This window comes from Molothrus aeneus, chromosome 2 (assembly GCF_037042795.1).
Source record: "Molothrus aeneus isolate 106 chromosome 2, BPBGC_Maene_1.0, whole genome shotgun sequence".
Lineage (NCBI taxonomy): Eukaryota > Metazoa > Chordata > Aves > Passeriformes > Icteridae > Molothrus > Molothrus aeneus.
The window spans coordinates 33,381,636-33,394,041 of NC_089647.1; the positions used below are offsets into that span (position 1 = coordinate 33,381,636).

A 12,406-nucleotide genomic window follows, 5' to 3' on the forward strand; every position below is an offset into this window, starting at 1 on the left:
AATAATTATAATCCTTTCACTGAAATACCATGATGTTGATTCTAAAATATTCAACAAGCTATTTCAGTGCAGAGGGCTGTCAAATGACAGAGAAAGCCAATGCATCAGAAGTACTGAGATATGTTTAAAAGTTTTTGTTCTTTCAGGTGGCCAACATTTTTGAGCATTGCACAGCTTCATTGTGGGTTTTAACAGCTTCACTTGTAGTTTGGAAATTTCTACATCTCTCAAAACCCCACGTCATTAATTGGCATGAAATGCCACTATTTATAGAAAACATAGGGGAAGAAGCAGAGAACAATGTAAAGCAGAAGTATAAAATGACAGTTTTCTGTTACAGGCAGTAACAACTGTGGAGTTGAGAGTGTTTCCAGATTGTTCCAGTCTTGTGCTTTTTTTGTGTGTGTGAATTAGAAGATACATCTGCATGTGGTCCTGAAGAACTTGGCCATCATCTAGCCCAACTTCCTAGCCAGGAATTCACTGAAATCAGCAGACTGCAATGGTCTGCCCATTTAGCATACTTTGTGGTTTGCTTTGTTTTTTCAGAGCATCATATACAGCAGCCGCAGCAGCAATTAATAAGCACATTTCTGATGAGTATTTAAGGAGACATATTCTTGTTACAAAGGTAAACTTATGAATGCACATAAACTCTATGTCAACCAGTATTATACAATTCTCATTACCTTATTGCATCACAGGTTTTGTGAAGGACCAGGCGTCATCAAAGGTGGGGAGATGAGCTACATTTCTGTGCTAGTTTGGTGGAGGATGGAAAAAAGCCCTTCCTATGGTGTATGTTTATTTTATTGACTACACTTATTTCTTTCTCTTCAGACTCAGATTTTTAAAAAAACTGAGCTTCATCTCTCCAGCTCACAAAGACTAACCCAATTACATTCTTCTGTTTTGTAGACATGAATCACCTCTCATAACAGATTCTCCTCTCCTCCTTTCTTGGGAATATCTTCTTAAAGTCCAATTTGACTTGTTTTACTGAGTCAGTAACAATTCTCAGTAGCCTTGCTTTGGTTCTGATTGACAAGCACAAGCTGGAGGGTCTCTTGCCCACTTGCCTTTCCACTGAAGAACCACACAATATTTCTATCTATATCAGGGCTCCCTGACTTTCTCAGTTCTTTGAGTCAGTCCCTCACTCTTTATATACTTTCCATCATTTTTGCAGTGTTTATAGGAGTAAACTTCATGTAGGAGTTTCCCAAATCAGGACATTTGTATTAAAGTTACCCAATAACTGCAAATGTATATGAAGTTGTTCAGATGACAGTATTGTGTTCAGAATGCTCTTTGACAATTGCATTAATTTCTTACACTGCATTCAATGTTCCAGTCATTGTGGCTAAACAAGTATTCACAAACACTTCCTAAAGCATATTTCAATATGTGAATTCCAGTTTGAGTGTGGTGATGAAAAGGGGACAGAAAAAGATACTTTCAGACTTTATTACTGTGCTTTTGTAGAACAGCTATGGTAGAACTGATAATCTGTCAAAAGAGGAAAAGGGAGCATCAATTCTTTATAACTGAGGTTTACACACAAACTCAGTGTTGTGGCGTGTGCATTAAATGTATTTTATACCTTAAAGAACATCAGTGAAATTCCTTGAAGTTAATAAGAAGGTTGGTTTTAGTGTTGGCTTTAGTAGATGCAGACTTTCATTCAGCATATATCATACTTATGTCTGATTTTATTTATTCTTTGTGCCAGATTCTCATATTTTATAGGCCTGTAGATATTTATGACCCTGTTGAAATGAAAAAGGTTACTTGTATTATGATTGACAGGAGACTCTGGCTTTGTTTTCCTAAGAGATTTGACGATATTTTTAGTTATTGTGTGAAATGGGACATGCTTCTTTGGGTCAAGAGGGCTGCAATTCCTAAAACTGTTTAAATAAAGTATTAAGAGAATAGAGAATGTTCCTCTTGGATAAATATGGCTCTAGTGAATTGGTATTCTGCTGTCAGCATGCATGTCTCATTCAGTCTTGTCCTCCATGCAAGAGATACTGACCCTGTGTACTACACTGGGACTAATTTTGCATATAGAAGTATAAAGAAAATGTTTATAGACAGCCCCACAGCCAGAAAGATTGGAAGAGATTTTTAGCTTTTATAAATAGTTACAGAGGAAGCAGTGCTAAAGTCAGCTTCCTTGTGAAATATCATCAGATTATAGCAGTAATTTACATTTTACAAGATATTTCACTGAAGACATTCTCTGAGTTTATCTGATTTCCACTGCATGTGACTCAAGGGAGTATTGAAGTGAGAAGAGGACGTGCTTAGAAGAAATGTGCAAAGCATGGTATTTTAAAAGGAGACTTCTAACTACTTGGAAATAATAGAACTCCTTAAATAATATTGGCAAAAAAGAGTTCTTTAGCTGCTGTGAAATAATAGAAGTACGTAGATACTAGCAGTATAAAAAGTTTCTATTCAGATGTAAATTTGTTGAAAATATTTTTGTGTCTCTTAAGGACATTTAAAAATTATGTGTTTGTGTGCCAAATTCTCCACAACTGTAGTGGCTAAAAAGAATCATTTCCAGAAAGAAATAACCATACTTTGACCACAACATTTGAGAGATTCCCTTGGACCTAGAAAAGGAAAACATGACAATAATTGTTCGGTCTGTACATGTGGAGCATCCTTACAGCATCAAAAATAAAAAAAACCCACAAAACTTCTTTATCATGATGCCATTAATTACAGTCACAAAAGAAATGAGATCTAACTGCTGAGATTTGTCTTCTCAACAGCAGTTTTCAGGAGCACCATGTGAAATTCTCAATCCCCTCTGCAGCTTTCCTATAGGCCCCATTTATGTACTGAGAGTCTTCAGTAAGGTCTTCCTAGAACTTTTTCTTCTCCTTGCTGAAGAACCCCAACTCTCTCAGCTGTTTTTCATAGGAGAGGTCCTCCAGCCCTCCAAGTATCTTCATAGCCTCCTCTGGACACACTTCATTAGGTCCTCATCCTTCTAATGTTGGGCCCCAGAGCTGGATGCAGCGCTCTGGGTGGGGTCTCAGGAGAGCAGTGTAGGTGGGGACAAATCACATCCCTCAGTCTGCTTGCTGGTCATGCTTCTTCTGATGCAGCTCAGAATAGGGTTGGCTCTCTGGGCTGGAGGTGCACATTGTGGCTCATGTTAATTTATTTATCCACCAGTGTTCCCATGTCCTTCTCTGCTGGGCTTCTCTCAATTTATTAATCCCTAATACTGGTGATTGCCCCGACCTAGGTGTACCATCTTGTACTTGGCCTTGATGAGCTTCATGAGATTTCCATTGGAAAATTCCTCAAGCCTGTCAATGTCCTATTTTATGGCATCCCTTCCCTCTAGCATATCCATTGTACCACTCAGGTTGATGTCATGTGCAGATTTTCATTTTCACACTGGTTAGGTCATTAATAAAGATACTGACCTGTGCTGGTGCCAGCATGGGCTCCTGCAGAATACCACTTGGTAATGATCTGACTTGAACACTGAGCCATTGACTGCAACTGGACATCCAGCAGATTCCTTATCCATCAAACAGACCATCCATCAAATCATATCTCTCTAATTTAGAGACAAAGATGTGTGTAGGACCCTGTCAAAGACCTTGCTGAAGTCAAGATAAATTATATCAGTTTCCCTTTCCTTATCCAGCAGGACAGTCACTCTATCACTTCATTGTAGAAGGCCAACAGATAATTTAGGGGTGATTTATGCGTTCTGAAGCTGTGTTGACTGTCTGGAATCACCTTCCTGCCATTCATATGCCTTGACATAGCTCCCAAGAGGATCTCTTCCATTATCTTACCAAACAGAGAGGTGAGGCTGACTGGCTGCTACTTCCTATGGTTCTCCTTTTTATTCATTTTGAAAATTGGTGTGATATTTCCCTTTTTCCAGTCACTGTGTACTTACAGTGCTGTGACTTTTCAAATATGATGCAGAGTGGCCTATCAACCACACCTGCCAGTTTTCTCAGGACCATGGGATTCATCTCACTGGCTCCCACGAACATCTGTACGTACAGCTGAAAATATTTTGACTTGATGGGTAAAAGAGGAGCTGAAGTAAGGAATTAAATAATTGGTGAAACTCTACAGGAAAAGTCCCAATCAGTCATGGGAAGGGTTTGTGCTGAGTTTATTTTTGCTGCTAGTATGTTTTTAATGTATTTACAGTTTGGATAGTACCAGAAGAAAAAGTATGTAGCTTGCAAGGTGTCCTTATATGTTGAGAGTTACAGGTTCCAGAGGACATACAGATGTAACATTCATCACCATTTTACTGGTTTTCACAGAGACAGGTTGCTCAAAAAGGTTTTTTGCTCCTTCATGTTTATAATATACTTATTTGGAATATTTTCTTTTTTTTTAAAGAAAAAAAATTGCCATATTTAGCACATTATTAGAGAAATTAGACCTGTTCTAACTTATTCTTTAGTGAGCCTAATAGTTTGCTTTTAACGCATAAGGCTTCTGGAAACATCTTGATTCATCACTTAAAATCAGTAAAACGCATAAAATTACACTAATTGCCTTGTAAATAGTTTCCCTTATTAATTATCCTTTGCTTTCAAATGTTATGCAGGCTTGAAATTACTTTTCAAGAACCAGCTAAATTGAAACATATTTTTTAAACAAGGCGGTTATCTTACTGAAAAGATTTATAGTTGAAGTTTGTTAATATATTAAGATAATAACTGTTATCAGTGGAATGAAGAGGAATAGTTAGAGCAGTTAGACCATGGCCAATGAATATCCATCCATGTATTCTGTAGTGTAAATTCAAACACTTTGCTTCTTTAATGAAAACACTGTCTACATTAAAAAAAAAAAAAAAACAAAAAACCCGAAAAAAACCCTACACATGTATTTTCATGAAGACTTGGCTTGTTTCCAGTACTACAAAATTTATCATATTTCTTAATCTAACTATAGGTTCCCTTTAAAAAATTTCCTCAACTAAAGTCACAGTACAAAGAATAAAATACTAAATGCTTTGGCACACACAGGTCTTTATCAAGTACGATTCAACATCCAGTTGTTGTTATACAAGTTAACATTGAGAGATTTAATTTTAATTTTTTTTTCCTTACAAAAAAATCCACAGCAATTTCCTCAGTGAAATTGCTGGAGGTTTATTTTTAAGTACTGTAATAAATGCAGTTGAACTTTGGAAGTTCATTCCTTCTTCATTCATGCTGTTACCATGGAAATGTGGATTTTATGCTTAAATGAATAAGCTTAGTTCATAAATTATAGTTCAAAAATTATAAAAGTAAAATATTAAGTCATAATTGGGGAGTGATGGAAATCATAACAACATAGGTATCATTTTCCCCAAGTTTCATTTTTCCCCAAGTTTTTCAAACAATCATGGTAAATTATTTTTTTGTGCACAAAACAAGCATAGGCTTCTAATCATCTAAAGGCTTCTAATATTTTAAGCTTTTTGTCTTGTGTTGAGTTGGTGGTGTTTAGTCTGGAGAAAAGGAGGCTGAGAAGGGACCTTATCTCTCTCTTCAGCTAGCTGAAAGGCAGTTGTAGTGCGGTGGGGTCAGTCTCTTCTTCCTGGTAACAAGTGACAGGACGAAAGGAAAAGGCCTTGAGCGGTACCATGGGAGTTTTAGCTTGGATAATAGGGAGAATTTCTTCATTGAAAGGGTTTTCAAGCATTGGAAGAGGTTTAGCAGGAAAGTGGTGGAATCACTATCCCTTGAAGTGTACAAAATATGGTGGATGTGGCACTCTAAGACCACGGTTTAGTGGTGGACATGGTGGTGGTGCTATGTTGATGGTTGGACTTGATTATTTTAGAGGTCTTTTCCAATCTTAGCAATTCTATGTTTCTGTGTTTCTGTGATTTCCAGATTAAGAATAAAGGACCAACTGAAGCAATAGTTGCATTCTGTTCATGAGAGACTTTGAAGCTGGACAACCATTTGCCAAGAACACTGTGTGTGGTTAATCTTTCTGCAGCAAGAAAAACAGCCTAGATAATCTCCTAAGGTTCCAGATTGCCATGGCCTTTAATATGACTGTGAATGGAAATGCCTTTTTGGAGGAGTTATCATGGGAATTCAGGTCAAGGAGAAAGTCACGTTTTCTCTCACAGTCACAAAATGAAACACATATTGTGGAGACACGTTAGTAATCAATTTGAGTGAAATCCAGGAAACTCAACTGGGGATTCTCAGAGTTGAAAAAGCCTTTACAGCCTGGCTGTCTCAATTGAAGCATTAAAGGGGTTATGTCATCTCAATCAGCTGTATAGGATGAGGTGTAAAATAAACTTGATCCATGGATTACGGGTACAGGATTGGAAAAATGAGGCTATGAGTAACTCAAGATGAAGCTTAATCCAATTCTTTCTTTCTGAATCTCTGTTCCTTTTTTCTCATTATTTTGTTTTAGGGTCATCAGGAACAATGAGGAAACCTGTCCTGACAAATTTACAGTCATAGAACAGACTCACAGGATGAGGCCATTCTTAACTAATTATTTATTTATCATTTGACCTTTATTTATTTATTCTTTAAATTTGCTTATCATAAATGGCTTTATGACTGAAATTACAAAATACGAACTACAAAGCCTGGTTTATGAAATATGTATAAATTTTAATATTGGAAGGAATTATTTTGTAAGTAAATTATATATATGTGTTCAAAACCTTCCTCAGTGCAATCACATAAAACAGAAAGTAATGATCTGGGGCTTTCGGAAGAAAAGTATTAAATGCTAAAAAACCAGTCAAATGTATTAAGAAGATTGTGCAGGAAAAAGGGAACAGAAAGTTTACAGGGAAAACTGTGGCTTAACTTAAATCAGCCCTGGGCAAGGTCTTTGGTGTTTGCTGGTCTGGAAGTGAGGAAGAATTTTTGACACAGCAACTTATGCATCAGAATGCCAGGATATCAGAGAGCTGTTTACAGTACTGGAGATGAGAGTTTGTAAATAATCTGTTCAGCCTTTTTCTTTCTCTTTATGAAAACTTTAAGATATTCTGAGTTCAATCTGCTGATGTAGTTCCTCTATCTGTTATGTTTTACTAGGCTTTGCTGCAGCGGACAGCCTAAGAAAGACTTTCCAACTGGGGCTTTGCTCCACATTCTTCTTTCTGCAGATGTTTCCAGATTGCCCCACAGATTCCATCCACTGTTTCTATCTGGAAACTGTAGGCCCTACAGCACCTTTGACCTGCAGTCCATATCAACAATTCCTTCAGTATCCCACCCCTCAGTGTGGATATCATTGTAAGGAACTTCTTGCAGATGTGGAAAATAACATTTTTATATGACATAGAAATGGAGGAAAGAGTAAAATCATTTCAATTTAGAGCTCCTGTGCTGAAATCAGAGTTATTTAGGCAACGCAGGACTAGGGTGCTATATAGATTGTATCACTGGAGTGTGCAAGGACAGGAAGTGATGGAGCATGACTGTAGCCAGAGTGCCACGTCTGCACAAGCCAGTACCTCCTGTGAAAAGAAGGAGAATTACACCCCTGGCTACTCAAAACCAGTGACGCAGATTGTCAGTGTTGATACTCATAAGCATTGCATGGCCTACAAATAGCCTTGCAAACCTCCACCATTATGCCCAATTTCCTGCAGACATCCACTCTTCCATCTTTTGGAGGACAGGAGTGTCATTTTTCCCTCTGTCCACTCAGGAAGCAATGCACCCTCTTCTTTAGACCTTTCCCCCCTCTAATTTTATCTTTATTTCATAGCTAATATTTGCTTTCTTTGTGGTCATCCAGGGTGATCACAAAATCGGCCTCATTGCATTTTTTAAGACCAACTTAAAATATTTACCCACAAATGTGCTGCTTAAGTCAAGTGGGACACACTTAAGTGGCATTGCACTGTCATAAAGCAAATCCTGGAGAGTGTTGGTTTCTTTACTGCATTTTTAGTCTATTTTTTGTTGGTACTCTCTTTTAAAATACCACCTTTTCCATCATGCCTAGACAAAACAAACAACCCAAACTTGAAAATGCTTAGGTATCTGAGGATGAAAAATGTTATTTCACAGTATGGTTCCAGTGTTACCCTAGAGAAGTGATGGATGCTCTATCCTTGGCACTGTTCATGGCTAGGTGAGATGGGGTTCTGGGCAACCTGGTATAGTGGGTGGCATCCCTGCCCTGGTAGGGAGTTGGATCTAGATGATCTTTAAGATCCCTTAAAACAACTCACAGCCTGAGATTCTGTGGCTCTCTCAGCTCTGTGCTAGTATAGTGCCATGGCACTGTGGTGGTCCTTGAGCACAATTTCAGGACACAACAGCCACACGGCATTCCCGCTACTGGTACTGCTACTATTACTGCTACTAGCTCCTGAGCTCTTCTTCTGGGCAGTGATGGATGCTGCAAAGGGCTGTGCCCTCCTCCCTGCTCTGAAGCAGAGTGGCCTCAGGCCCTCCTGAGATCAAAGTCTTCCAAGGCAGCATGTTCCCTCTGCTTTCTTTGAACCTCTGCAGACAACCAGGGTTTCCTTCCAAGCGCTCCCTTCTGCCCTTCTGAAGGCACGGGAGCAAAGAGTAACAATGGAATTTCACAGCTCACGATAGTGGCTTCAGTTTCTGTTAGCTAAGAATACTCAGGTCACCAGTTGTGTGTCTTTTTCAAGAGGGTCTGTGGTATGGCTCCCTTGGACTACTGTCTCTCTACTGGCTTTATTCTTAACCTTTTTTTTTCTTTTTAATGGAATAACTTCTTTCATCTCTAGGGTTTTTCCCTATTGTCACCTGTTTAAAGAGGCCCTGAGTGCCTCAAATATGCTGGTGTTTTTGGCATGTCTGGATGACTCAGCCAGAGCTTTTTCCACACTCATTTTTAATGACTCTGTATCTTTAACTGTAAATATCAGTGACATGTGATGCTTTTGAGTAGCTGTTAAGTCATCATAAAACACTGTATGTCCTTGATGACAATGTTTTCTTTAACAATTAGGGTGCTGTGATAAGAAAAGTCTTGGCAGAGGTGAAAAAGCCCTGCAGGGATCTGCTTGTGTAGATTACCTGAAGTATCCCCTGAGAAATGTTTTGGGTTAGTCTGCTAGCAAAGTAAAACTTTGTTGGCTGCTACAGAGGTCTCAATTGTCTGGCAAATTCTCACGTGCCCCACAGTTATTACAGGAGGCAACTACCATATGCATGAGGATCTCTTTTTTCCCCTCTCAGTATTATGAGGGTCAGTCTGTAATTTTCTAGGTAATTTTTCCTCTTAGATGCTCAGGAGTCATGGGAGTTTTTTCTGAGTGAAGACTTTGGGACTGCGTTACTTCTTTTTTTTCTTAAATGTGTATGAAGTTTTATGTCCGGGTAGTCGCTTAGAAATTGTATCATTATGCAGCCTTGCTTTCTTTTAGTGAGATGTTCCCCATGTTGGGTTTGTTTGCCTAAACCCAAAACCATTAAATTCTTTAGGACTGAGAAAAAGGAAGTTTTTTTCAAAGACTGCTGACTGAAAGCTTGTGCAATTCCTTTAGCAGAAAGAAAGCTTGAATTTGATTTTCATATGCAGCTATATACTTGCCTGAACCTTGCCTCACTTCTCAGGACTGTGCATCTTTTCATCTCTGCTTTTTGAATTGCATTGCTCTGTGGATCAGAATTCCCCAAGATCTATGATTTTTTTTTCAATTCCTAAGGTACTTAATTTTAATTTTTAGTGTACTGTACTGCAAAATAAACCATGATTCCTTTAACTTTCTATTCACCTGAAGAATGACAAAAAATGTGTCAATTAATTCTCCCATGCTTTTGCTGAGCACCACATTATTATGTTTTAGCTTATTTGATGGATATTGCTGTAGCCAAAGTCTGAACCACCATAAGTTTAGGGTATGCCAGCTTTTTGAACTATGACATCTAGACCTCAGTTTCATTACTAACAAAAATCTCAGAATTAGATTTAAAACCAGGGTTCATCTCTTTTGTTGTGGAAGTCATTGTTTGTGCCAAAGAAGGCTGTGATTGCTAATTACTTAATTTGTATGACAGATGGAGCTGGGGATCAAATTAAGTAGCTGTCTTGGGCTACGTTACAGAGCAATATCTAGCTTTAAACACGACTGCCTTTTTAGTTCCTAAAAAAAGGCACAAACAATGACAAGCTAAAAATAGCTGTTCTCTTGGAGTTGACGACAGTTTCTGAGAGCTTGTCTTTAGGAAGATGTTGGAAAAAACCTTGCTGTCTTTTCCCCTCCCCCTTATTCTTCTTTAAATGCACACCCTTCTGTTTAAGCTTGTTCACCCCATTGCACACAGAAAGATACCCACTGATTTGGTTAGGACTTCAGTGTTTCTGAAGATTTCCAAGGGGGTTTACATAAAACATGTAAAGAAATATAAAAGTCACTGCAGATATTTCTATTAAGTTAAGCTTATCCTACGCAAATTGCTCTGTGCTGATAGAGGAGGAGGTAGTAAAGCCTCTTTCACTCTTTGCCTCCCACAGTATCTGCTGCAGTGGGGGAAAAAAAAAAAGCCTCTCTTCTGGTTTTATTCCCGGAGATTACTTCATAATTCAGTACTGATAGCAGTGGTTTCCGGTGCTGTAAACAGAGTTGAGTCTTTGACTTTGTGTCCCTGCAGCCCAGTAAACAATCAGTTAATTCGCAGCATCCCAGCGGTTGACAGGAGTGAGAGAAGTGGTTTGATTTTATTTTTGTGCTTGTGAATTAAAGCTTTGCCTTCTGGCTAGGTTCTGAGTTCCCTCGTTCTGGAAGACATTGGAGCATTTTGAATTCAGAATATGTAGTTACAAATGTGAGGGCACAGACTTCTTCCAGGATTTTTCTGCTTTCATTTTAATTTTTCTTTGTGTTTCTAATCCGAAGCAAGCAAGGGAACAGTTCGAAAGCAATGTCCAGTGCCTGAGCTGGGAGCACAATGCAGTTCAGGATATTTAGAGCTAGTCCGCTGCATTTTTATTAAATGAGAGGGAAGGAGTAGGTGGGACTTTTTATTTAAAAATAGATTAGCACAGGGAACTGAACTTGCATTTGAGGAAACGTTAATAAGCCAGCCAGCCATTGTCCTTAATCAGAGACTGTATTTGTAAGTAGAACATGTTGAATCTGTCATGATTGATGACGTTGTCTTTGTTAAAAGGGATGCTGCATCTTTAACAAGAGCAGACAGAAGCAGTGCAGAATCTACAGTAAATTTGAGACTTGGAAGAGAAACCTTTCCTCATTTTTCTGTGTATAACATTTGTAAAATACTGAATAGGAGAACATCAAAGCCAGGGGGAAATATAAGTAACTCACTGCGTATGTTTTAATTCCTCACCTTTCCCCCCTGGCTGAGTTCCCCCTCCTTTTTCCCCCCTGAATTTAAAATGCTGGAAGAAAAAGCAACTGAGGTCCAAGTTTCAGATGCTGAATTCTCTGCTAATTGAAATTACTGGGCATATTTCTATATATAGTTGCTGAAGAGATATGTAGCTTTCACTCAGTGCCTTCAAGACATGTCTTTTTGTAGTCAGAAAAACAGAGATCAATGCATTTTCAAACTGACAGAGGGAACGGATGCTCCTTAGTAGCACATGCTCGGGATCGTGTGTGTACCGTTTGTGCAGAGCAGAGACGCTGAATACTGGTCCATATGCTCCTTGTTTACTGCAATGTTTTTTGCATGTTACTGTGCACTCCGGACTAATGTGAAGGTAAGAGGGGACGAGACAACAATTTGGCAGGAATGTACATGTAAAACCAGCTGCAGAAAATGTCTACCTTGTGTTGCTGAGTACTTTGGAATTGCTGGCTGAATAGGCATATTATTACAGGTGGTTGTGGAGGCTTTGTTTTATCGTTGTCTGTGTGGCTAAAGCATAGAAGCATGTTTGAATTTTGCAGTTTAGCGACCTTCAGTTTTTGACTGCTTGCAGTTCAGGTTCTGGGCTTTTTATGGTCTGATAAACATGTTTTGCTACTGTTCAGGTAGGCCAGAGACAAGATGCCAAAGGCTGTTTGTGCAAGGCTACATAGCTTTATACAGGATAAGAATTCCTATAGTCGGGTCCCCCATGCATCCTCCCAGGAATGCTGCTTGCATGCTTTCTTGTTGATTACTTGTCTGAAAGCCGGGAGTGTTGCTGCTGCTATCCGGGTTGCTTTTTGTGCCGATTTGTTTCTAACTTGAACCAAAATGCATAAAAACAAATTATAAGCAATGTCCTAAGAAATAAAGAAAGGATTATTACTGCAAAATGCTACAGGAAAATGCCAGGTGGCTGCACCGGTCTCACAGTAACTATTAAGCAGGATGTCACTAATGTCAACATTTGCTTGCTCTGTTAATTAGAGTCAGAACTTCAATATAAGTTGCTGGATATATTACCTTCTCTGCAAGTAGGACAATATTAGCAG

The 12,406-nt window shown here is 38.7% G+C and overlaps 1 protein-coding gene across 10 annotated transcripts in view; it reads left to right on the top strand.

Annotated features, from left to right (window-relative positions):
* DLG2 (discs large MAGUK scaffold protein 2) overlaps positions 1–12,406 on the top strand; it is a 988,724-nt gene that overhangs the window by 249,530 nt on the left and 726,788 nt on the right. The window contains exon 1 of one of the 10 annotated variants that reach the window (XM_066572333.1): positions 11,476–11,703. The exons of the other annotated variants lie outside the window; for them this stretch is intronic. Coding sequence (XP_066428430.1) covers positions 11,584–11,703 — 120 coding nt within the window. The 5' untranslated portion in view covers positions 11,476–11,583. Of the gene's footprint in view, positions 1–11,475; positions 11,704–12,406 lie in introns of those variants that run through there. 10 annotated transcript variants of the gene reach the window in all.